The sequence below is a fragment of the Anastrepha ludens genome, chromosome 5 (assembly GCF_028408465.1).
Source record: "Anastrepha ludens isolate Willacy chromosome 5, idAnaLude1.1, whole genome shotgun sequence".
Lineage (NCBI taxonomy): Eukaryota > Metazoa > Arthropoda > Insecta > Diptera > Tephritidae > Anastrepha > Anastrepha ludens.
In genome coordinates this window covers 101661311-101688312 of record NC_071501.1, presented here as the reverse complement: position 1 = coordinate 101688312, position 27002 = coordinate 101661311, and the positions used below count along the sequence as shown (strand labels likewise).

General features: G+C 38.2%; 2 protein-coding genes and 1 long non-coding RNA gene across 3 annotated transcripts in view; 1 reads left to right on the top strand and 2 right to left on the bottom strand.

Annotated features, from left to right (window-relative positions):
- The window catches only part of LOC128863584 (uncharacterized), a 31099-nt gene extending 8721 nt beyond the window's left edge, over window positions 1-22378 (top strand). The window contains exons 3-11 of the mRNA XM_054102815.1: window positions 11548-11693; window positions 11774-12016; window positions 12080-12304; window positions 12382-12709; window positions 12804-12952; window positions 16529-16658; window positions 16732-16877; window positions 16949-17047; window positions 22048-22378. Of these exons, the coding sequence (XP_053958790.1) occupies window positions 11548-11693; window positions 11774-12016; window positions 12080-12304; window positions 12382-12709; window positions 12804-12952; window positions 16529-16658; window positions 16732-16877; window positions 16949-17047; window positions 22048-22290 (1709 nt within the window). The 3' untranslated portion in view covers window positions 22291-22378. The remainder of the gene's footprint in view (window positions 1-11547; window positions 11694-11773; window positions 12017-12079; window positions 12305-12381; window positions 12710-12803; window positions 12953-16528; window positions 16659-16731; window positions 16878-16948; window positions 17048-22047) is intronic.
- LOC128863585 (glycoprotein endo-alpha-1,2-mannosidase) lies at window positions 60-7571 on the bottom strand. Its single transcript, XM_054102817.1, has 3 exons — window positions 6498-7571; window positions 4106-4334; window positions 60-3721 (listed from the first exon to the last, which is right to left on the bottom strand). The coding sequence occupies exons 1-3, from the start codon at window positions 7481-7483 to the stop codon at window positions 3452-3454; spliced, it is 1485 nt and encodes a 494-aa protein (XP_053958792.1). The 5' UTR covers window positions 7484-7571; the 3' UTR covers window positions 60-3451.
- Window positions 16276-22122, bottom strand: LOC128863586 (uncharacterized). Its single transcript, XR_008454615.1, has 3 exons — window positions 22017-22122; window positions 16741-16899; window positions 16276-16673 (listed from the first exon to the last, which is right to left on the bottom strand). It is a non-coding gene; the product is annotated as an uncharacterized LOC128863586 (long non-coding RNA).
- Window positions 22379-27002: the final 4624 nt, after the last annotated feature.

The following is a 27002-nucleotide window of genomic DNA, read 5'->3' as shown; positions in this document are numbered from 1 at the left end:
TATTGAATTTAAAATTTTTACTAAATTTTTGTAAAATTTTTATTATACATATATACGTTTTTATTAAATCTTAAATTTTGATGGAGTTAAAATTGTTTTAATGTTAAATGTTTATTTTCTGCCCACTTGTTTGTAAACCCAAGACAGCTGATATGCAGTTTAACACTTCATCTATTTGTAAACGAAAAAAATACTCTTTAGTGAGAAACAAATGTCTGAGGTACTTTGGGATCTCGCGAGCTTCCTTATTGATTTTTGTTTTACTTCTACAATTAATGGAGCAGTAAAATTGAATAGCATGAATAGAAATAATATTGAAGAAAAATCTATAGTTATTTTTGAGCGTCTCTTTTTTTTAACAATTAAGCAATGCCTTTTCATGGAATCTACAAGGAGAGATCCATCCGTCTCTTCCAAGGGCTAGTTTGACATGTGCGCTGTATTTCGTACCACAGCGCGCAGTTGTTTTTGAGCTCATCATACGAGTACTACTCCTAAATGTCAGCCTAAAGGTTTTCACCGTGACTCGATACCATTCCTTTGCAGGATTGCTGATGAATTTTGGATAATTGGTAGTCCGTCCGATTGGATTACTATCCAAACTGGTATTAAAAAGTTTCTTAGACTGTTCCATAAAGACTGTCGCCAATGTAATATAAGTAAATTTTTCCATGTTTTTTCTCAAAATTTCGTCCCCTTTACCCACATCCTATTCCATTGGCGGTGCTGGTCTCTCTACTTCGAATGAGATCTCCGACTGAGATCGACCACATGACTTAAAGTTTTTATTCCTAAGTCATATCAGTTGTACCATTGGAAAATCCTATGCTAAGATAGCTTTCATTCGTCGTTTCAGCTCTGATTTTAGTAATCCGTATACCTTGAAGCTCCTGTATACGTCTCTAGCTCGATGTAAACTTGAAAATGTTTGCCTCAATTAGATTGCCATATTAAAATACTTGATCTAAAAGGTATTTGATTGCTATATTAAAATACTTGAGCGTTGTTGTTGTTATTGTTAAAATGGTTGAGTATTCCTGCTAAGTCAAATCCATTTAGTGAGGTCCAAGTATAGCAGCAAATTATTTTATCTCGATGTCTGAGATCTCATTAATTTTCTGCAAGAAAGGCTTACCAAAGGAGCGGAGTCGTGCCCTAGCTGGCCCTGGACATTCACATAAGTAGTGGAAAAGAGTTACCTTTGCCCCTTCCTCTTGACAGCTTCTGCATATAGAAATGAAGGGTAGATTTAGTCTAGCTGCATGATCCCCTACTTTCCAATGGCCTGTAAGGGCTGCAGTGAAGACTTGAGCGTATCCAAAAGGAATTTGTTCGCTTCACCCTCCGATCTTTGAATTTTGTGGACCCAATTCCAAGCAGAGAATTGTCAATAGTTTGTAAGTGAACTATTTTTATATAAGCCTTAAATAATGCTTGTAAAGGGTTAAGGTATGGCCCTTTAGCACTGCGACCATATTGATCTATTGTGCACTAAGCCTTAAATAAATAAATAACTTAACCAGCTAGAAGAAATGTTTAAGGAGTCGCCACACCTCGAAATTTTTGTGGTGAACCGTATTAGGCAGACGTCAAATAGGGGTATACATATATGTAGGTATAGAATCGACAAACAGCATCTTTTTGCCGATTTTAAAACTGCATTCAACAGCACGAAAAGGAGTTATCTATATGACGCGATGTCTGAATTCGGTATTCGTTGCTCAAAACCAGCAGCGCCGTCAGAATTGGAAAGGACCTCCCCGAGCCGTTTGATACCAAACGAGGTTTCAGACAGGCTGACTCGCTGTCGTGTGACTTCTTTAGTCTGATGCTGGAAAAGATCGTGCGAGCCGGTGATGGAACAATGAGCTGTATAAGCTTTACGACGACATAGACATAGCGCAGCGAATAAAGATCCAGCAGCTTCGATCGAATAAAAACGAACGCTGAAAGTTTTCGATGCGGTAGCAGCTGGTGGAAGCAGAGGAATAGGAAGACCTCCTCTGCATTGGAAAGATGACATGCAAAAGGACTTAGCTTTGCTTGGTGTTTCTAACTGGCGCCAGTTAGCACAAGAAAGAAACGACTAGCGCGCTTTGTTAAACTCGGTCCAAATCGCATAAGCGATTATCGCGCCAATCAAAAAGAAGATAGTAATAAAGTAGACTATAAACAGAACTTTCGTTTGCAATACATGTTTACTTTCGTCACCTGTAGTTTTTTGTTCTGATTATCAGCAACCCATATCTCGGCTTCTAATCTTTTTTCAACGCTCACCTTAAAAAGTGTTACAGCTCCGACGCTGAGACATAGAAATGTTGGAGAGGGAGCCAAATTCGAAAAAAAACTATTGTTGGAACACCCTATAGAACCAATTACCGTTAAAAGTGGGCTACTAATGCAAGAACAAGGTCTGCAATTTAGCCATACTCACACACACACACCCTATATTGCTACTTCTTATTCGTATATACGAGCATGTAAATATAATATAATATTTGTATAATATTGTAATGTAATATAACATATGTATGTACGTATATTGTAGTACAAATATAAAGTTTACAATGCACAGCAAAACGTTTTATGGCCTCGACCATATTAATATGACTTCAATATCTGCCTTTTACATACCATGTGTATATACCTATGTTTATATGTATCATCTAATTATTTTTTAAAGAAAGTAACATGACCACTGTACTATAGTTGATTGCACATAGCCTCAGGCTTCAGCTAGATTTTAGCTACAAAATTTTATATATGTAGATATTTTTTATATATAGTATGTATGTATGTGATAATTAATAAATCTCTATATTTATGTATTATTTCTAATGTACCTTAGTTTTTTTATGAATTTGCTAACGTATCATAATAACACCGTGCGGTAAAATGGAACGAAAAAAGGCAACAGTGCGTTGTGCAATTAGGAGAGAGAGAGAGATGGTACGATGGGGCTATTTTTGTTAGAAATAAATGAATGGTGCACTTTTGTGCATTAGCGCACACTGTTTTCGTCTGAGAAGGTCACTACTGAAATTTTTCGGGGAATATTTTCGTGGAACATTTTAATTCTCCATCGACCCTCCAAATGTAAGATTTTTTAGATTTTTCAAAGTAATCTTCAAATTATCCCATACGGCTAGGAAATATTGGGTTAAGATGTTCCTCAAAAATAAGCGCCATTAAATTTTATTATATACTCTTAAAGACGAAACTAATGGTAAATGTAGTTCTATTCAATTTTTTACAAATAATTTAGATCAACTTGAAACCAAATAAAGAAAACTTCAACGCACGGTAAAAAAAAATAAAAATTGTGACATTTAAGAACGAATTGCTGGGTGGCCCAATTATTTACAGCTCTTCCTCTTTCATAATTGCTATAACCCATTCGTGCCTTTTCACAGTGCAATTATTTGGCGTTTACTATTTACGTTATTGACATTCAACAAATGGTGTTATTCAAGAGTTCATAACAACTCGGCTGGCCAGGAACAGCAACAGCGGCCGCCTCATGACGGGTCTTTAAGAAATTTCCAACCCAATGTGTGGTTAAATCTATATATTTTGTTTTAGCGCCAGGATTATAGTCTAAAAATCCGGCCTTGGGGATGACTTCCTCGATTTGGCTACCATCCGGCCAGTTATTGTAGCTGGCTATGTTAATGAAGCCGACGTGATTTAGGATGGCCGTACGCCAAGCGACACCATAATACTGTAATGAAAGTTAAGAAAGAATTTTTTTAGTTAAATTAATCTTATAAAAAGTTTTCCCAAGAGACGTTTATTTTAAAAACTAAAAGAAAACTAAATAGAGGCACATCACCTAATATTTGTTATGTTTTCCGATAACTGGAGGTACCTACAGTTTTATGACGCCTCCGAACGGCAAATGGTTTTTTATGAAGAGCTTTTTCATGGTAGAATGAGCGACCACTATTAAAAAAACTCTCTCTATCAATTGGAGTTTCATGCTCGGAGTGCACGAACCAGGGCACTGCCAAATAGTGGTCGCCCATTCGGCTAAGGTGACTTGAGGTATATTTTTCAAAAACACTTATTGCATGACATTTTCATTAAATTCCTCTCCCCTACTTACCCTGCCATTACTGCGATGCCTTTGTATGTCACCGTGTCGTGGAAATTTATTACGTTCTGCAAAGCCTGGTCCCACTGTTGGCACAAATAACATTTTATACGTCAATGCGAATGATTTCAGATATGACCAATTCTTCCAGGTGCTCGCAAATGTTGCGCCATTGCTTGGTAACTTATTATAGTAGCCTTCGAAGCAGAGGCGTCGCATGATATCAACGTGATTTTTTAGTCTGTGGGAAAAATGCAAAAATAATAATCAGATTCATTATTTAAATACAAGAATGATGTGTTTTATTGAAATAAATAATTTTTTTTATCTAAATATGTAACGAAGAAGTGACGTCTTTTCGCGAATCCTCTCCTAAACCAGTCTGATGAAGTAAAATATTTGGGGAGATGTTCTCATTTTTGGTGGTCAGACTTCGAGCTCTACGCTCAATCACGTTCAATTCGAAAATAACCACTGAACTGTCCTGATCTCTGCAAAAGATGGCTAAACAGCACGTTTCGTTTGCTTGTGAGAGGCATAAATCAGACCAGTGTTTTGCGTATTCGGCGATTTTCTGCTATCGAAGAAAATGTATCAAAGAAGTTGCATAAAATTTTGCGTAAAAATGGAATTAAGTGCTCAAAAACACTTGAAATGTTGACAGTGGCATACGGTGAGAGTTCTCTGAGTCAAAAAAAAATGTTTACAAGTGGTACAAGCTTTTCACAGAAGGTCGAGAAGATGTGAATGACGACACTGGCTCTGAACGCGCCAGCGCATCAACAACCGATGAAAATGTTAAGAAAGTGAAGAAAATTCTTATTTTATTGAGAATTGTCGAATCACAATTAGAGAAACTGCTAAGGATGTCGGCATATCGGTTGGCTCATGCCAGGCAAACTTTACGGAAATTTTGTGCATGAAGCGTGTGGCAGCGAAGTGCATTCCCAATTGCTGAATTTTTACCAAAAACAACGTCGCATGAGCATCGCTCAGGAATTGATGAATGACGTCAACGATGATCCAGATTTGCTTAAAAATCTGACGAATCACGGGTATACGGGTATGACATCGAAACCAAAGCCCAATCGCCTGAATGGAATAGTCCAAAAAAGTACGCCAAGTTCGATCAAATGTCAAGGTTTTGTTCACTGTTTTCTTCGATTAGCATGTGGTAGTGCATCAGGATTTCTTACCAAATTCTTACCTTGAAGTTATGCGCCGTTTGCGCGAAGCAATACGAAAAAGACGCCTAAAAAATTGTGGAAATAAAATGTATGGCTTTTGCATCATGATAATGCACTTGCTGACCCATCTTTGCTAGTGAGAGATTATTTGACCAAAAACAACACCGTTATCATGCCTCAGTCATCGTATTCACCAGATATGAAGGGACGGCGTTTTGCGACGATTGAGGAGATACAAACCGAATCGCTGAGAGTACTCAAGGATATATGTATGTACCAAAAAGTGCATATCAGAACTGCTTGGAGGATTGGAAAAACCGCTGCCACAAGTTTCTTATATCTGAATTTCTGAATATCGGATTTATGAATAAATAAATATTTTTTGAGAAAAATGAAAATTCACTTTATTTTTTGAAACTCGTATATCCCAGCCCTAATAGTAAGACATGCAGGTACTCTAACTTAGCTGTTCGAAAATCTTGCAGAAGCTATAAAAATTATGAAAAAGACGAGACGAGTTGCGCTCTCTGGAGTCACCATTTCTGGCGGACCAATTTCAGTCGGAAAATATCGTTTTTTTGTGTTGTTTGATAAATTTTTATTTCTTTTGCTTTTGTATTATATGTATGCTAGAATTTATACTATGAAAGAAAAAGCCTAGCACCCTCACTAAAAACAAATTGCCAAAAATCAACGGTATTCTGTAGGCCCTTGAAATTTCAGTCGGAAAAACCCGAGTTTTTTTTATACTTTTTTTTGTTTTTTGCTGAGGTGTCATAAAATTTCTTCCATACAAATCATAGCTAGAATTTTCATAATGGAACACAAAAAAAACATCAACGGTGTTCTGCAATCTCTAGAAACTTCAGTCAGGTGTCGTGAAATTTCTTCCATACAAATTACATACTAAAATTTGTATTATCGAAAAAAAATCCTGACACCGTCAACCAAAAAAATTGCCAAAAATCAACGGTATTCTGTCACTTGAAACTTACACTTTTTTACACTGAAATTTAATAGTCTACAAACTGCATACCCAAAAACATCTAAAAATTCCGATTAAAAAATAGTGGTGCGTTTATATTTTTGGTTTTTTTTATAGTGGCCAAGCAAGCGTATTAATATTTGTTGCTGGATGTGCATTTACGTTCTTTCTAATTGTTTACAAACTATGTACACTGATAAATAAAATTTCGCACCAAAAATTTCGAACTTACCTAATGTGCCCAATAAAGTATGCATCGAAAATGCGGCGCAAACTGTCCGAATGCGATGGGCACAACGCACGCCCCGCTGGCGTTTCACTCAACTTATAAGCATTGCTTACGTAAATCAATGGCACCAAACGCTTTCGCGACAACGAATACACGCGATAGAAACTCTCAGCGGTTGAGTAGCGACGCACTGCCTCCAATTGTTGTTGCAGAAATTCCACACTCTGATTGCTCGCCACGCTAATCTCAAAGGTGATGCTCAAATTATAACTGGGCGCCAAATCCAGCAGTTGCTGATAGAGTTCCACCTCGCCTGCTTTGCCGCTGCAGCTGAGTATGAGCACGCCAATGCCACAGTTGCGTATGTTATCGAAGTGCTTCTGCAGCAGGTTGGCGGTGGGCTTATACAGGCCCAGTGCCGGATAGAAGGCGGTGTTTAGTATGCGCACCGGTTTCACAGTTGTTGTTGTGGTCGATGTCATAAATGGTTGGACGGCGTCGGATACATCATTCAGCAACTCCTTAGCAGCACCGCGCAATTGCAACTGTGGAGCAATGGGATGCTGCTGCTGTGGCTTTTTTGTCTTATACCAGGCGACAGGCGCGCTATAGAAGATATGCACACCCGCAGTGATGGCATCCAATGTGGTGTGCTCTTCGCCCGGCTCAATGGCGTTATATTGTTGTTGCTGCTGTTGCTTCAACTGCAGCAGGCGTTCCTGTGCAATGCGTGCCTTCACCTTGTGTTCGTCGTACTTCTCCGGCACAATAACGCCATTTTGGCGGGGCGACTTCAGTGGTGGCTGCTCCAAGCGACCACCGCCATCATAGATGCGCGCTATAAAACGTTCATCGAGTAGACGTTCAGTGGAACCGACGTTGGGCGAAATGTTCAATACAACCACAGTCACCACAATCAGCACAATGACCATGAGTAGAAAAAGAATTTTTAACTTTCGACGATTTTTGACATATTTCTTGAGTAGCATTTTTTAGCTGCGCTTGCAATTGATGCAGCATTTTACAAGCGATGGCGGAGAAAGCGGCAGCAGCGATAGCGGCCCCACCACACACGGACCGAATGAAGGACTGACAGAGACTGCGAGTCGATTGTGTCGTCCTTGTGGTCGCTGAGGACTATAAAATCGCTAAATTACATTCTGTCGATGTGTGCATGTGTGTGTGATTATCTACAAAGCGAGTGCTAGGCACTCGAGCGTTTTATATTTAATGCACAACGTTCGGTAGTATCCGCTCTCTTCCTCTTCTTCTGCATCTGCTTTTGCTTTTGCTTTGCTTTCTACATAATTATGCCTATTTCTGCTTCTTCTTCTTCTATTTTTCTATTTTTGTTTTCAGCATTTAGCAGTTGTCTTTTTTTACTGCATTCTTTTTTAGCACAACCCCCTTGTTTACTAGAGAATTTATATTCTATGTACATATGTGTACATGTATGTAGGTATATGTGTGGATTCATACTTATCGATACTACTGTGTGTACTTGGTTCGCGCTTTATGTGGCTGTTCGTGTATTGGTGTATGATGGCCATGTGCTTCCTGTTTATGCTTTCACTGCGAGTAAATTCCTCTATTCCACTACCGGTTGGTTATTGTTTACATTCAGTGCGCATGCGCGCTTCCAATGAGAGAAAATGGGTAGCAAAACAAGAAAAGGGGGGACAGAGATAGACTGGAAATTAATAGTCGTATTAACTGTTATATCTAAAATTAGTAACCGTAACCAGTAACGGTGGCTGCGATAGCTGTGTTCGGGTACTCATGGCTGCCATTCATACGGTCCCAGGTTCGATGTCCATTTTGAACATGAAATTTTTAAAAGTGAGAAAAACTGGTTTCTAATGGCGGATACCCCGCGGCAGGCAATTGTAAATCTGTTATATATAAAAACTTGTTATAAAAACCAACTGGAATTCAGAGGCGATATAAAGCTGTGAGGTCGTCTAAGTTTGCGTTGACGTTGCTTTAAAAGAGTGGCAGAGCCAAAACTAAAAAAATTCCAAAAACGATTCAAACAAATCCCTATCGTTAAAGGAAGCTATGTTCATTCTGTGGTGAAATTTGAAGGATGTGGTGTTTTTGAGCTTTCAAAAAAGCGAGCAATCAGTTTGCAAAAAAACCGTGTGCTTCAGTTAATTGAGAACAAATTTGTTTCAAAATGTGAACCTGTATAACTCCTAAATTGATTATTGTATTTGTTCGAGGAAAAATACAATAAATCCATTATTTTTGCGTAAATTTTTTAAAATGGCTTAATGTCGATCTTTAGCTCCTGGGCAATGCTACGACTACTAGCATGCCAGTCAACTTCGACTATTTCTGTGATTTTATTAACATTTTGGACATGGCCAACATTTTTCTTAAAAGGTTAGGGGTTGTCAGAGGGCCGTAAAATTATGATTTTAATAATTTTTATTTTGCTAGTCAATAGCTTTATTTTACAAAAATAAAAACATAGCATTAATACATCATGTTTCGACTTGACTTTAGCAAAATTTCAAAACAATAAAAAAAAACAAATTAAAAATTGTAAAAGTTTGTGCGGAGCCCATTTCTTCAGAAGTCCCTTGGCGGCCTTAGGAAATATTTTTCAGATTTTCGAGAAAAAAACCAACAATTAATTGTTAAAAAAAATCGAAATTTTTTTAAAAGAAATCCTTCGATCAGGCACGAGTTTTTTATGTTTTTCAAAAGCAATATAAATTTTATTGAAATCTACCAAGCGGTTTTTAAGTTACAGTGATCACCAATTCAAAAAACATAGTTTTGAGAAAAATGCATTTAAAGTTTTGCGAACGCTCCGGAGCGCCCGAGCACCCTTTGTTAATTGTTGAATAACTCGAAAAGTATTTGTCGGATTCACTTAAAATTTTCTCACAATATTTTTAAGATATAATGCGTTAAGAAAATGAAAAAAAATCAAATTTTTTAAAATTCTGACTACTCCTTAACCCCTTAACATCAATCGACGAAACCAAAATTTCACGTAATTAGCTATTACAGTATCAGCATCATTAACACCATTCACAATTTCAGCGGCCTAGCTTTTTTTGCCTTTATCAAAGAAAATTTGTAAAATGTACCGAACTTCCTCTTTGTTGACTTTCATTGTTAACAACCTGGAACAAAAAACAGCTAAACTAAATTTTTTGGTGTGAAATTTCACCTTGACAACGAGCATAAACTGGAAATTGCTGGATCGATACTTTACGAGATATCGATCAACACTTCTACCTACCAAGAAAATAATTGATTTCTGGAATATTTGTGGAAAATTTTAAACCTTTAACTCTCATTTTAGCGAACATTTTAGGTTCTTTTCAAATAAAGTGTTAGAAGGACCTACTCTAATGATTATAATTGGTTAAAATGTTTTACAACAAAATTGCTCTTGAATTTAACTCATACCTTCATAAACTCTGGTTATTTAAATTGATGAGCGGAAGTTTGAATAGAGGTCAGTGTATTAACATGTTGACGCTGAAAAACCTGGTTCCATTAGATATAGGATACTTCACAAGGATCCTCAATATGTCCTTAACCGCTCTCATAATTCCTGACAAGTGCAAAGCAGGCAGAGTGGGCCTACAATTGCAACCTAGGAAATCCGCCAACTAAGGGAAGTATTAGTCCGATAACTCTCCTTTCTTTAATAGTGACGGCACTTGAGACACTCCTACTCCAACTCTTTACGAAACACTGACACCAACTACACATAAACATGGTCTGTCCTAGTAGCATTGGACCTGTCGAAGACTTTCGATACAGTAGATACTAGACGATAGTCGACCCTCAGGGACTGAAGTGGTGGTCCTCGAACTACCCATGTGGTGGCCAATCGTCTGAATTCTTTCGAGACCACAGCCAAAACAGAGCAGGAAAAAGCAATGAATGCCACAAGATGGTGTGCTTTCATCCTTACTTTTCAACTTTTACATTTCGAAACTCCCACAACCACCAGAGGGAGTTTCACTGGTCTCCTATGCTGATGATTGTTCGTTAATGGCGTCCGGCAAGGACTTTGATGACTTGTGTGCCAAAATGAACGTTTATCTTGCCAGCTTTCTCGCCTTTGACTGCGAGAAATACCCAGCTTTTATGAAGGAGATCAAACTGCAGTTAAAGATGAAAGTCGATGACACACCAATACTGGCCGTAAACGACTCAAAAATTCTGGGTATCATATTCGATAGTTTGCTCTCCTTCTCAGAGCATACAATCGTAATTTCCACTAAGGTCTAAACAATAAATCAAGGTCCTCAAGTCGCTAGCCGACAGCACTCGGACCAAAGATAAAAAAATACCTTGCGCACCTTTGGTGGCCGGGTACTAGTGATTCAAAAGCTTCAGACCTGTCAAAATGCAGCTATCAGGACAACAAAGGGATGCCTCTTGATGTCTCCCCTCCAACACATTCGCAACGAGGTGCCATGCTCCCGATTAGGGAGCACAGTAAAATGCTTAGCAAGCAATTTCTGCCAGTTTGTTACCGCAGAAATCACCCGTGCAGACACTTCTTGGAACCTGAGCCACCTCCCAGGTGAGTCATGAGGCATCTCTTCGACTATACCATGAGATGCAGTACCAAACAGGACTGCAACTACTGGATCGGATAGTATGTAGACGGACATTAAGCGATTTTCATCGTGACTCTCTTACAACCTTTCTAAACACCCGACCTTTGAATGCCGTTACCGGAGTCCAACCGTCACCCATTGCAGACGAAGAGTTTTAACTACCTTGTGAGACCATAAGTTTTACGCAAACATAATTGAACAAATTGGAATAGTTCTAAAATAAGTTAGCCTCCCCTCTCGGCCGGACAAAAGTTGACTGACGGGGAGTGTCCGCCCAAGGGAGATTTCATTGTATATTTTAATTGACATTAGGCGCCTAATTTTAAAGTTTCAAACAATTATCTCTAGAAATGTGGTTATGGTGAAATGTTTAATATATTCTACGAAATCATTAATGGGTTAATGCAAAAATTTATACCACTCTCTTACGAATTCCTTTTTTTATTTTACTTTGAAAGACTCTAACAAGTCGAACTGCAGTGTGCAGTCATCTTCGCCGGATATGTCGTTGCGCAGCGGCTCCACTTCACCTTCCCGTCAACGACACTCCTCATTCAGCTTTAAGCGTAAAAAGTCACTCGAACGGATTTTATTAAAAGCGAGGGTGAGTAAAAGATTAAATTACATTTAATACATAGAATAAAGTTTAAAAATTTACCAAACTGTTTCTTCACATATTTTCAGTCCAAATCCGATGGCAAGAGTTCGGAAAGTTCCTCTTCACTGCGCATGAGCGTTGCACCCGAAGAACGCTTCCGTCATATCAACTGCAGTATTTGCAAATATTCGACTGTAATACCTGTGGGTGGCATACGCCAATTGCCACAGAATTTATTGCTCGTGCGCAAAATCGAAGCCATCAAAGAGGAAATTGGTGATGAGGTGCTAACGAAAGTTTGGTGTAGCCTGTGCTTTGATGAAACAAATGTGAGGACAATAAAATACATTTCAGTGGCAACAATTTTTTCATGTGCTAAAATCTACTTTCAGGCGACCTACCATTGCACCAGCTGTACGCTGAATCTCTGCACGCTTTGCAAAGAGTCGCATGAGCGACAGCGCAATACAGCCGATCATCGTATACGGAATATTATGGAATTGCGACGCGCGCGCAAACAACAACAACCGCTCGCCGATGATAATAAAAATGTTACACTAAAATGTGGCATGCATCCGGGCTTCGAAATGAAATCGTTTTGCAATAGTTGCCTGCAGGTGATTGGCTATAATTTATAAATAAAAAATGTGGGTGGCCTAAATTTTCCTTTTCACTATTCATTCATTTTTCTTAGATCGCCTGCGCCGACTGCCTCGTCCTACTCCACAAGGGCCACAGGCATGAATCGATTGCAAAAGCTTTTACGAATTACTCCAAATTGTTGCACGACGCTGTGGATCACACGCGCCCACTTTGCAATTATGCCGAGCATACAATCGAGCGTATGAACGAAATTGCCAAGCGTATAAATAAGAGATGTGATGATGCACAAATGCAGATAGAAACGTTTATACGTCAATACTTCGAGGCGATTGAAGTGCATCGCAAAACGTTGCTGCAACAGGTGCATCGTGCGCGCGAATCTAAAGTGGAAATGATACTCGAGCAGCAACTGGATTTGGGTCAGTATTAGAGCAACTGCTTGCGACTTATTATCTATTTCTATATTTTTTATAATTAGAAAAAACTTGCAACAAAATTTGTTTTATTTTGCAGAAAAACGCAATAACGAGTCCATTGATGCATTACGTTTTGCTCAGGAGCTCACCGATAATGGTTCCGATGTTGAAGTACTCTCTTTTCTAAATATACTGCTGAGACGCTTCGAATATTGTCAACAATTCAAAATGCCCGTTGATCCAAAGGTAATAATGTTTACTTAATTAAAGTGATATTTTTATGGGTGAGCTGTAGAGGGGTGCTCTATATCTCGTCCTTCTTTAAAATGCTGAACCTTATCCACATAATTTTTGGAAACTGCTGCTAAGGTGATAGTTCTTGACCGAATATCTGATTCTAATCCGAATCGTCCAGGATAAGCATACCGGAATATGATGGGAAAAGGGTTACCTTTGTTGTTGTTGTATTTATAACAGTTCATAAAACCACCCAATGTGCAAAGTGTAATGAAGTTATCGGTCGTCTATCTCATCTAACGGTAGGCGAAACAGGAAACAGGCTGGTTTGTCAGGTTGTGACCAAAGGAAAATAAATGTAGATGAGTGAATTTAAGTGGGCATGTAAAGAGGTGAATATTGTTGTGCGGGGTACATTCATATGCCAGACATATGTTGAGTAATCTGGGTAAATTCTGTAAAGGTAGGAGTTTAACCTGCAACAATATCCAGAACGTAATTGTGACGAGGTAAAGCGGAGCTCACCAGAAAGTAGAAGCTCATCATCTGGAATGGGTGGAAGTAGGACTCTGATGACGACATTCGGGGAGCAAGGGTTCATGAAGGTGGTTAAGAACTCTGGTGAATATCGTGATTAGCCTGCTTCTATACTGTGAGATTCAGTATACGAGTGTTGCGTATATATACAGATCTAGTCAGTGAGATGATGGAATTTATATGTATATACATATATATAATTAGCTTACACCCTGTTTGGGTATTTGGCCCAGCTCCTTCTCCTATTTGTGACGTGCGTCTTGATGTTGCTCCAGAAATGCCGACTCCGAGCGACAGATATTTTTTTATGAAGACCTTTTTCATGGCACAAATACACTCGGAGGCTTGCCATTGCCTGCCGAGGGACAACAATGCTTCAGACCTTCATAAGTCGCTACCTTCGAGTCTCCCTGCGCGTATAGTGGCCCGATAACTGGGTGTCAAATGATGAGCTCCTCATCCGAGGTAGGCCAGTTGAAATTGAGATTCGGGAGCGGAGATTGAATGGTCTTACTCTATGAGAATTTGTTACTGATATCAGCTGAAAGTCCTTACACTGGAGTCCACTAGGTTCACGTCATAGAAGTCGAGCCAACGGATCTTGAAGGCGAAGCCTGCATGTTGAGCTGTCGACTCCCTGACATGGCTGCAAATAAAGCTTATAAGCCAGGAATCGATCCCAATGGAATATATTTGCCTCGGCACTTTGCTTCCCCAGCCGACAAATAATAATATAATAATACAAATTCGATAAAAGTGGTTATGCTAACTCTCATGTCTAGCTATGAGCACATTTAATGTTATTTGAAAGCAGTGGCAAGTCTAGCTACTTTTTTTTCATATTTATTTTCATGAAGTTTTAGGCTTTGAGAGAGCCATAAAGTCCTAAAGACTTTGACTTAATTATATTCACTTCCATTTATTGTTGGTAAATATCGGTAAACTAAGTCCCAAGCTGCATGGACATCCTCAGCCTCTGAAATATCAGCTCTCTACGCGCAGTACGTAAAGCCATTAAAGTTTGTATCGACAAAAATTATGGGACTGAAGTAATTCGATTGTCGATTTTAAATAAAACCGCGATAACCCCCTTTTTTGATTCATTTCATTTGAAGAGTAGATGTAAAGCACGGTAAGCTTTTCTTATATAATTTTCAGTTTTAAAACTCTACTTTTATTTTAGCGGCTAGAGTTTCAGTCCAGCTCACACTTGTCTTTGTATACAGACTCAAACACCTTAATTTTTTATAGAGGCTCCTTCTTATGTCAGATAACATTGCTAGCGAATTGTTAACGCAGAAGAACCAACTCTCTTGCTAAGAAAAAGAAAAGTTGTGCACAGAGCCTTACTTACACACTTTTATTGTATTCCCTTATGCTACATCGCACAGCTGATGATATCCCGAAAACAGTAAAGTCCTTAATCTTTCGGTGTCAAGAAGCCCACAAGGGTAGATTTTTATTTCCTAATCAGCTAAGGTACTTTGTGCAAGACCGTACGACGCTCATAAATCTACTAATCTATTGATAAGATTGTAAGAACTGCCGACGCACAAAAAAGGATCCCCACTAGCCTTTTCAAAGTTTATCTTCTTAATTGGCGCGATTGACGTGATTTCGGCCGAGTTTAACAAAGCGCGCCAGTCGTTTCTTTGTTGTGCTAACCGGAGCCAGTTGGACACACCAAGCAAAGCCAAGCCCTTCTCCACCTTACCTTTCCAACGTAGAGGAGGCATGGACCCAACTAGCGTAGCCGATGGATCTTTATTCGCTGGGCTATGTCGTAAAGCGCATATAGCTCATCGTTCCATCGCTTGCGATATTCGCCGTCGCCAACGTACAAAGGTCCAAAAATTTTTAAAGTATACAAATTAGGAACGTTCTCGCCCGCTTTAGAAATAAAACCGCCTTCATATTCCGCCAGCTTTATAGTATATCGTTGTAATCATAGAAAAGGGAAAACTAATAATTGAAGGAGTGGTCTGGCTATACTTCTATGTTCTACGCACTTCCTCTTCTAGTTACCATTCGAAATAAATTATAAAATCAAGAAACTAATTAACTTGACACACGGGGAGATGAAGATTGGAGTCAGCAACAGTTTGTCGTCCTGTTAGTCCCTTCGCTTAGACAGGATATTTTTGTTGATGTTGCGGAACGCTCACCTAGAACGGTGCGTCCAGCCACTCCCAATATGTTATTTATGAATTATGTGGAAAATATCTGAAAAATAGATCAATTTCGCCTTCAGCTGCGACTTGGATATCCTCGCTTTTTTGGTCGCTCCACACTTTGTCACACTCCCTTTCATTCTTTCCCCTTTCCATACTTAAATTTCCAAGTCTCATCTCTAGTGGCTACACAACCCAACCGATCTCTGCTGTCACTCTGAGTGCGGCATAACAAATCTTCGCAAATCTATTTGCAACACCGCGTTCAAAAATCTATTAATTGGTTCGCCCATCAGCAGAGAGCTAAAAATAATTTCCAATCATCTACAGAGGACATGTGGTGTTATCTTTCATAGCTTCGGCGGATTCAAATCTCGTTTCTTCTTTTACGGAGTTTTCGCCTTAAGAGATTGCATTCGAAAGGGAGAGGTTGAAGCCATTGTATAAGTCTTCCAGTAGCATAAGTAACCAGTTGATTGTCGAAAATTGCGCAGATCTCACCTGATGCGCATTACTCTCTTTTGGAGCATACATAGTTTGCTTTCCGCATTCTTTTATTCTAAATTCTAAGTGTGCCCCTCGCAAGGGTAGCCATTTATCCTATCCTTTGTTCTAAACATATCGTTTACGTTTAATAACCTGTCCAAATTTTGCAGTAGAAATAGGGTTAGAAAGAAATTTTACTTATACCGTAAAATCTTTCTTGAGTCATTTATTTATTTATATGTACATTTAAGATTCAATTCTAATTTATGTATAATGAAATGGTATCTAAAGCTCAATTGCAATCAGTAAGAGGAGCTTAAACCTTTGTTAGGTTACATGAAAGTCCTAAAATTTAAATCCTCATCGAACTTCGATTGCTTTTCCATTGCAGATTTCGGAATCCTTACACTTTCTTCCCCACATACGCGCACCTGCTACGAAAGCGCAGAACGATATACCTCTCTTCGGAATCATAACCATGCAAACAGTCGATTCTTCGCTGTGTACACTACAATGGGAGGGTAAGTACACGAAATCTTAAACAGAAATATCAGTTCAAAAGTATGTTTGTTAGTAAAAAGTTAAAATTTTTAGGCTTCTCACAATTACGTCTAAATAAACGTGTCGAACTTCTGCTGCAGTCACGTGATGCTGACGGTGTGGGCCTATGCCATGGTGGTCTACTAATCCAGACCCTACTCAAGTACAAAGAGGCAAACTCCAAGTGTCTGCCAGTTGAGGTTGGAAAAGAAATAAGTTAACCTGGAAGAAAATAATTTTATTTCTATGTTATTTCTGAATTGCTACACAGATTGCTGACAATCGTGATGGCACTTATGGCATCGGATTTACACCCGATACTGAAGGTGCTTTAGTGCTAACAATAACTATTAATGATAAGCCTATTAAGGTGAGTATGCTTTGGGATTTCAGGAACACTTATCGATAATTAAGTTTTTCACAAAGAAAGGAGAGCAATGAAAAGAGATATTACACACTTACCATAACGTTCAATAATGTGTGTGACTGACACATAGATGGCGGCACTAGTACTAAATCACTATTTTTTTCGAAAGTTGGCAACCTTTTTAGGCTTACTGTCAAAATCATATGTTAATCCGACCATTTGTTTACAAGTTACAGTGCTTAAAGTGACGCTACTTTTGAGTTAAAAAAAAAAAATGATTTCAAAGCAATTCCGTGTGCTGATTTATCATAGTACATAGTACCATAATACACGAACATTTGGGTATGAAAAAGGTGTTTTCCAAATGGGTGCCGCGTTTGCTCACACCGGAGCAAAAACAACAACGAATCGATGATTCAAAGAGCTGTTTGGACATGTTTACGCGCAATAAGTCGGAGTTTTTGCATCGGTACATCACAATGGATGAAACATGGATCCACCATTTCACTCCAGAGTCAAATCGGCAGTCTGCTGAGTGGCATGCAGCCGATGAAAGCCGCCCAAAGCGACCAAAGACGCAGCAGTCGGCTGGCAAGATTATGGCGTCTGTATTTTGGGATGCGCATGGAATAATATTCATCGACTATCTCCAGAAGGGGCAGACCATCAACAGCGACTATTATATAGCGTTATTGGAGCGTTTGAAAGACGAAATCGCAAAGAAACGGCCTCATATGGCGAAGAAAAAAGTGTTATTCCACCAAGACAATGCACCGTGTCACAAATCAATGAATCGATCCCTTCCCCATCCACCGTATTCTCTAGATTTGGCCCCCAGCGACTACTGACTTCTCGCAGACCTCAAATAGATGCTCCGTGGTAAGAGATTTGGCTCAAATGATGAAGTAATCGCCGAAACTGAGGCCTATTTTGAAGGCAAAGAAACATCGTTTTACAAAGGCGGTATCGAAAGATTGGAAAAGCGTTGAAATGATTGTATCTCCCTAAAAGGGGACTATGTTGGTGAATAAAAACGAATTTTGGCAAAAAAATGTGTTTTAATTAATTAGTCACACACATTATTGAACGAAGTTTAGGTGAAGTAAAAGTTTCTGAGCATTTTTTCACTTTATATCAACAATGAAATTCATATAGTTAGGATTATCCGATTTAGACAGCTTTTTTCCCGATAATCTTCAATAATGCGTAATGTAATAAGTGCTCGTGTTCTGGCACGACTCAAGGATTTACGAGTATGACTTTATCAACATTTTCGACGATTGTCGTACCAGCGCGTTCCTCATCTTCGAAGTACATATTGCCGCAACGGAATAGTTGAAGTCACCGCTTTGCTACTGTATTCAATAAAGCAATGAGTCCACAAGCAGCACACATTTTGTTTGTTGGCGGCCTAGTCATCCTTTCACATAGTCGCAGTTGTATTGAAGAATGTATCGAATTTCCTGTTTCTTAACATCCATTTTAAAACGCTGTAACGCACGAATAACTTCACCAGATGCAAATTTGTCCGCGAACTTTTATGAAGTGTAAAGTCCCCTTTAAATCGGAGTGCAATATGATCTCTCCCGATGCATACATCCTGAGATATGGCTCAGTAAAGGCATCTAGCGTATAATATTCAGAACATTTTTCAAGTAATACATCAGGGAAGGACGGGACTTCGATGTTAAGTGCCAATCCTATTTTGTTTTATAATTCTTCTAATTGATGGAAGTCATATGGGGCTACGCCTCCAGGAAGTGCTACTTCTGTGTTAATAAGTCAGTTTTCTTTTTGTATTCCTTTATTATTTGATTTGGGAACTCAGGGCTCCAACAAAAAAATGTATATCTTATTCTATTAAGTGCTGTTCTCTTTGCGACATCCCAGGTTTGGTTAACTGTTTCTAAATCACGAAGGTTAGAACGCCTTCAGGTACTTCGTGGACGTTTGTGTCATTGAGGATTCTATTCCAAAGATGTTCTGCTTATATTTACTCTGTTCTTTCTGTGAGTGTGCCCGATCTATCACCATTTACGACCTCTTATCACTTTTTGGATTGGGTTTTGGCCGGTGGTCTATCGCAGACCGCATTTCGGATAGTGTTAGGCCAAAACAACTTTATATATATAATATATAATCCGAAAGGTTATAATTTCTGCTTAATGCTTCTCGACACCAGCCACGCTTCACTGTCATATAAGAGTGTGGATTTTTCACATACGTTAATTATTCTAAGTTAGATATTAATAAAATTTTGCTAGAAATTCCACTGAATATCAAATGAAATTGGCAACTAAGCAAAGACGGTGGAACTGGATGTGAATAAAAACAAGCTGGTTATAAATATAGGCAATATTCACCGCTCTCAGCTAATTTAAAGGAATCGCCTGATTTTCTGAGGTAACAGGGAATGTGATAGCGGTTTGTTTACGACAAAAACTGAAATTGTGTTGATGACATGCATATGAAAAACTCAATGCACCCACAACGCATTTGGCCATATGAACAACGACTGTTTGAAAGAACGTTCAAATACGTGTGAAATGAGTACGCACAATTTTGCTGGCAAAACCCCCGTGACGTAGCAGCCGAAGTTACTTTCACAATTTCACTTCGAAGAGCCAAACCTACTTGTACTATTTCTTCATCCCTGGCAATACTGACTTAGTTCTCCTCACAAAAAAGTACAAATTGTGAAAAAATTCAGAAAGTATGGCTAATAAATGACCGTTAACCGGCTCTCAGCGAATTTGAGAGAATCAGCTGATTGACTGATGTTGCAGGGGGTCATTACAACAATTTCTTTACAAATGAACTGAGATTGTGTTAGTGATATACGAAAAAAATTAGCACAGTCACACCTCATGTTGCTTTGTTGCTGTCCGAAGGCGGACTAATTAGACGAGAGTGTGAATACGTCTAAAATGAGCGGGAAAAATTCTGCTGCCGAGCACCCAGTGACGCAGTAGCCTAAATTATTGCAGTTATCTCCATTTGTAGGACAACAATAAGGTGCACACCACAAATTAGAGGAGAAAATCGGTCAAACTTTTTACAAAAGATGCATTAGCCAATTATATCAACAAGGATGCCGAATGTATGGAGAATACTTCAGAAAGTTTCCACTGCCTTATTCATCTGCAGAAAAATGCTGGATAAGATATAACAGCTTTGCCCACACCACTCCAATTTGAAGACACACAGCTCACAAAATGCCTTTAATGGTTCCTTGGTATTATGGAAAGCGTTAGACGTCTTGCAACACTGCGAAAATCATGCAAAAACCAACTAGCTCTTACCGTTCCCAAAAATAAATTCTAGACTGGAGGAGTAGTTGGGGTAGAGGGGGAACACTGCCTGACACCCTCTCACTGGGCAAAACAAGATTTGGTGGAAAGATAAAAATGTAGTTGTATATCGTTCAACGAATATATAACTCTGGAACAACTTTTAAGTCACGATCCATTAATTATCAGATAATGATCTTAATCCCGCGCTCCTCTCTTAGAGAATTTTCCGGCCCAGAGAATAGGCAATTTACTACAATTTTCCATCCAAGACATCGCGAGTAGGATCTAAAGCTTACGCCTCCATGCAATATAATAGGTCTATTTATAAGTTCGTGCGGTTTTACAACAGATGGCGTAACTTGATTATTATTCCATCGATCCACATTTCCAAACATTCATTGGAGAGCTACTGTCGTAAGGCACAAACGTCAGTATAAGTTTTTTATTTGAAGCGTAAACAACAATATTTTTACCACACTTGAAAATGTCGAATTTCGTGCCAAATAATGTGTTTTTGCGGGGAATTCTTCTTCATTATTTTAATATGAAGAAAAAAGCAGCCGAAAGTCATCGTATCTTGGTGGAAGTTTATGGTGAGCATGCTCTATCTGAGCGAACGTGCCAGAAGTGGTTTGCACGCTTTAAAAGTGGTGATTTTGGCTTGGAAGACGAAGAACGCGAGGGTGCGCCGCCAAAGTTCATGGATACCGAATTGGAGGAATTGCTCGATCAAGATCCGGCTCAAACGCAAGAAGAGGTTGCAAAAACTTTGGGAGTTGATCAATCAACCATTTCCAAACGTTTAAAAGCCATGGGAATGATCCGAAAGGTAGGCCATTGGGTGCCGTATGAATTGAAGCCAAGAGACGTTGAACGCCGTTTTATGGCATGCGAACAACTGCTTCAACGGCACAAAAGAAAGGGTTTTTTGCATCGAATTGTGACTGGCGATGAAAAGTGGGTCCATTACGACAATCCAAAACGTCGGGCAACGTATGGATACTCTGGCCATGCTTCAACATCGACGTCGGCGCAGAATATTCATGGCCTGAAGGTTATGCTGTGTATCTGGTGGGACCAGCTGGGTGTTGTGTATTATGAGCTACTGAAACCGAATGAAACGATTACGGGGGATGTCTACCGACGACAATTGATGCGTTTGAGCCGAGCACTGCGAGAAAAACGGCCGCAATACGCCGATAGACACGACAAAGTTATTTTGCAACATGACAATGCTCGGCCACATGTTGCACAAGTGGTCAAAACATACTTAGAAACGCTCAAATGGGATGTCCTACCCCACCCGCTGTATAGTCCAGACCTTGCGCCATCCGATTACTATCTCTTCCGATCGATGCAACATGGCCTGTCTGACCAGCACTTCCGTAATTACGATGAAGTCAAAAAATGGATCGATTCGTGGATTGCGGCAAAACCGACCGAATTTTTCACAAAGGGAATCCGTGAATTGCCAGAAAGATGGGAAAAAGTAGTAGTAAGCGATGGACAATATTTTGAATATTAAATTTGTAACCATTTTACGTCAATAAAGTTTCAAATTTCGAAAAAAACCGCACGAACTTATTCATAGTCCTATTATTAGCAACAATAAAGTACAGTTCTATCTTTATGTGGTCTCTGTTGACCTGTGAAGTCAAGTAACACCTCACTTTATTTACCTTTTTTCTTTTCCTTCCCATTTACTTTCAGGGCAGTCCCTTCACATTCCTCGCACGCAATGTACGGCCGCACAGTGGCATCTTTCATTGTTGCACCTTTTGCTCCAGCAAGGGTAATAAGTTGGTGAAATGTTCCTGTGATGGACGTATGCCGGGTTATAATGGTTGTGGGCATGGTCATGCCGGCCACCCAGGTAGTCGTCATTGGTCCTGTTGTGGTAATGTCATAGAGAATTCCGAATGTAATGCCGCAAATAAATTGTTAAATTCTTGAAAACTCTAAACAGTAAGCAAAATATGACAAGTGACATTTAATAATCTTAAAGAAATAAATAAATGAAGTGAATGACGAAAAAGGTAATAAAAAGTGTTAATTTTAAATTATAAGAAATTTACACAATTTCAACTGTTACTACGAAAAATAATAGAAAGATTTTTTTTTTTTTTTCTTTTGTGACAAAGTTTTGATATTCATCGTTAAAATTTACTGAAACACACAAATTTAAAAGCAATTAATTTGTGTTTTAAATATTTAGTTATTTTTGTTAGTCAGGTATCGAGGAAGCCGAAAACTTCGTACATTAAAATGGCTCCACCCTTCGTGTCCACTAATGTCGGCTCAACATTACCGGAACCATTTCGCTTTAGATGCGACCACGAATTACCACTTCAGTAGTAAATGTATGGAGAGCGGTTTATGTCGTTATAACAACAACAACACCACAATAGACGAATTCTCGCCCAGGCTATCCCTTTCATTCATAGGGGCAATCATGTAAGGGCAAAATAAAGAATACGTAACGTATCTCTAGAGTAAATAAACAAAATGGAGCTTGGCAAATCCCGAATATTTAGCAGATGAAATTGACAGTTTTTCTGTGCAAAGATACAAAGTTATATGGTATTTTTATAAGTAACAACTACAAGAATTGAATAAAGAAGCGTAAATCTAGAAATAAAGGGGAAATTAACCCATGAACGATATTATAAGGTTTTTAACGGGGATTGCTTTTGGAGATTTGTCGGAATTGAAAAATTGACTTTTTCAGTCTTGCCGAATACGCTTACAACCAGCAAGGGAAGTGTCTTCTTGTTAAATATTTGTTTTACAACGAAAATATGTATATTTTGACTTAAATATCAATTTGATTAAAATCGATATTGTCTGTTAGCTGTTTTAAGAAATACTAAAAGACTAAGAAGCTAACCTAATTGTACAGTCCACATCTGATGCACTGACATCGAACTCAAGAAGATGTAGCTAGATGTTTAATGGGTGAATAAGGTAATCATTTAAATAAAATTTGCCAAAGCTCCTTAAATCCATTGCTATTTGGGTTTTCAGCTCATAATAAATACAATAGTCATTGATTTGCATGAATATTAAAAGCACTAATGGAAGAGCAGCCATAGGAAGTGCTTGGCACGACCAGATAAAACGTTTAGTGGCTTCAAAGTGAGTAATCAGACAATTTCTAGTGATAAAATAAAACCGATGAACTAATTTTAGATTTATGGTGCAAATTTACTATCTTATCTATCAAGAAGAGATTAATTAAAAAAAAAATTGTATTTTTATAAATCCGAAGAGTTGAAAAGAATTAAAACGATTGGTTTGTGTTTTGTTATGTGAATTTAAAACACCAACCAATGGGTAATGTTTCCAAGATTTTCAAATGATCAAATTAATTTAGTCAAAATTTTTTAATATAATTAATTCTTGTGTATTTTCGCTTGCATACTCACACGCTTTTTTACAATTTCCCCAATCATACATATGTACATATGTATTTGTACTTCATTTTAATATCACAACCGATAGTTGTATTCGCGAACGCGAATCCCCAGTATGGTAGGGAAAATTGAGAGTGTAGAGTAGCGTACAATTTAGAGGGGAAGCTGATATTTTTGGTTCCAAAAATTTTTCCAGCCGCAATTTGCCAACAAGAAAACAGCCGGTTGCAATTTACTAAGTTTAAACGATTCGACAATTGTTATTTTTGTCAACAATATCGCATTTGATGCGATACCCGCTGGTGGTAGTAAAGGAAGAGGAAGACCTCCTTTGCGTTGGAAAGATCAGGTGGAGAAGGACTTGGCTTCACTTGGTATGTCCAACTGGCGCCAGTTAGCACGAGAAAGAAACGACTGGCGCGCTTTGTTAAACTCGGCTAAAATCGCGTAAGTGGTTATCGCGCCAGTTAAGAAAAAGAAGAAGAAGGTATCGTATTTGCCATTGGCCCTAACGAAATTGCTATTCACTAAACGGCTGTCTCCTTACTTATTCTGGAACCTCGAAGTTGGCTGTCAAACTGAGAAATTAGGTATTCAGCCAAGTCTCGAGTTAAGTAGAATAGTTTTGAGACTCCTCTGTAGCCAAACGGAAAGGTGTGTCTATGCCTCTCTATTTGAAGGCTCACTACCTCCTCTCCAGGCGAAAAATCTTAAGACAAATAATTAATAACTTTATGATAATATAATTTCCCCATTTAATTAAAACCACTTATTCTTATTTTCTCGTTTGAGTTAATCACACTAAAATTGCTGTCCTCTAGTTTGAGATAATCGGCTTGTTATCCAAAACAGCTGATTTTATCTTGTCGATTTTTATTATCAAATGGGGTATCGAATAACCATGATTCAATTATACAAGGTTAAGTAAAGTTTGACAACTGATTTCGAATGCTACTTAATCCATTGATGCAATTTGGAAGCAAGGGAAAAAAGGGCATAAGTTTATCCCCTTTCTGAAAATGTAGTAAAAAATTGAAAAAGGTCGTTGTAAACCATAGAATAATTTTATATTATTTTATAAGTGGTACTTAATTATTTATATTTTTAACTTAACTATTTCCATGGATTTGTGTCATATATATATGTATTTTGACCATGCATCGGATTGGAATCTATATGTGCCACTTGTAAACCTACACTGAAGTAATAAATAAAACAACTTGAGAATAGTGGAAACTCTTAACAATTATCTTATTGAATTCTCATTGTTCTCTTCTTTTGTTTATTGCACCGGTTAAGATTCTTTATTCGAAAGTGCATCCGGCATTTAAAAAAAAAATCGTTTAACATCATAGCGTAAACTCACGTTTGTACTTAATGTGAACAATTTTTGTAAAAATGATATCGCACCGTAAAGCTCCCTGCCGTTGAACTGGTTAAACGCTGATTCCAACATTTTAATTTTGTCCAAGAACTCGGTGCTTGGTTTAACTAATCCGCCCTTAGATAAAGTGTCAACCCAAGTAAATGTACGCTCATTGCAGGAACAATCGGTCAACTTTAATTTGCGTATTATGTAACTGGCAATATATTCAATGGCATCTTCGTGTAAGCTATCAAAGTCAGCGTCCTCATTTAATGAATCGTTGGCGAAGAGAGAGTCGTCTGAAACTATCTCATCTTCTGTTAGCAAACTTTGTAAAGTTTCTAAAGAAGTATCATTGAGACGGAGCAAGTTAGTTTCGTCGGCCTCAACATTGCCACGATCAACTAATATTGAAGTATTTCGTGCTGTTAATAGAAAGCGTTAAGTTATTCAGAAATGAGTAAAATATGCATTCATTCACCTAATAAATATCTTCGTAATCTATATTTAAATTCCATAGGACTAGGATTGTCATACAACCCGCCTTTGGCACGCATCGCCCCGAAAAAATGCTCCAGTATATCCTTATTTAATCGATAAGTCAGAATGTACTGAAAGCAGTACTTTTCCTGAACATAACGATATAAGTCCCTGAGGGACTTGTTGCTTAGTTTTCACAGTTTCCACAGAACTTTCAATAGAATTGAAAGATGCGAAAGTGTAAGCTAAATGGAATAGGCAAAACAGTATTGCCTGCTAACTTTTTCAGCAAAAGTTTTAATTTCTACGCTTTTGAGTACTTTTTCTTTAGAATTTGCTCTGAAATAAAAAGTAGCTTTTCCAAGATGACAACACGGATTTATTAAGTACCTTCAAGATGGCTCACACAGGGTGAAAACTAGGCTACTTACATCACCTTTAATTATTGCTTCATGTCGAATAACAAAATCATAAAAAATGGGGTTAAAATATGTTTGTAAATTTCACTACTGGTTGCAATTTAGACGAATCAGAAAATTTAATTTAGCTTTGGAAAAATAAATATGAAGAATTTAGGTAAATAAATTTACTTTGGAATCTACGGAATGTGCCTGGAGAACACACCTCAACCAGCTTTTTTGATTTTTCGATTTATCTTATTTCACTTTTAATTTTCAACGTGAATAAACTATCAGCTTCTCGTGAAACAGGTTTTACTAGTTTTCTACTCGTTTCCTATTTTGAATATTTTTCTCTTTAAGAGAGTTCAAATGGTAATTCGTCAGAAATTAAAATTGATGCTTAGAAGTCAGCAGTGAATAATTCCTAGGCGGTACCTTTTTTATGACGTCTTTGACATTTGTTAAGTAGACCTGTACAATTTAGAGCTATGCATTAAAATTATTGAAACTTATTATGAAAATATACAATAACTAATGAACACGCAAAACTATGAACTCGTTCTGGTATCGCTATGTACTGAACCGGTATATGCGTGACTGCAAATCAAACAGTTCAACCTAACCCAACCTGTTATGAAAATGGTCGATCTTTAAGAACAATAAATCGCAAAATTCGTAATTTGTTTCGTAGAAATAATCGTCCGAATAAGTCGACAATTCAAAAGTTAGGAAAAAATTTCAAGAAACTGGTTATGTGGAGAATAGAAAAAAGGACCAGCAAACCAAAAACTCGACGTTCTATTACTGCCGTTGCGTAAAGTGTTGCTGAGTGAGCAACCTTCAACATCGATATCTCGACGTTCTCAACAATTAGGCATTCTTGAATCGACTGTTTGACGGATTTTACCTGTGGGCGTCCTCATGATGGTCATCGAAATGATGTCAATTTTCACATATAATTATTAAGAGCCATATTTTTAACAAAAATAGTGACTCCTGAAAGAA

Coding starts and splice junctions, on each gene's coding strand:
- LOC128863585 (XM_054102817.1), bottom strand. CDS start 7,483: ATGCTACTCAAGAAATATGTCAAAAATCGTCGAAAGTTAAAAATTCTT. Junction 4,335..6,497: donor TACTTTATTGGGCACATTAG/GTAAGTTCGAAA, acceptor TTTTTCCCACAG/ACTAAAAAATCACGTTGATA. Junction 3,722..4,105: donor GGCATCGCAGTAATGGCAGG/GTAAGTAGGGGA, acceptor CTTTCATTACAG/TATTATGGTGTCGCTTGGCG.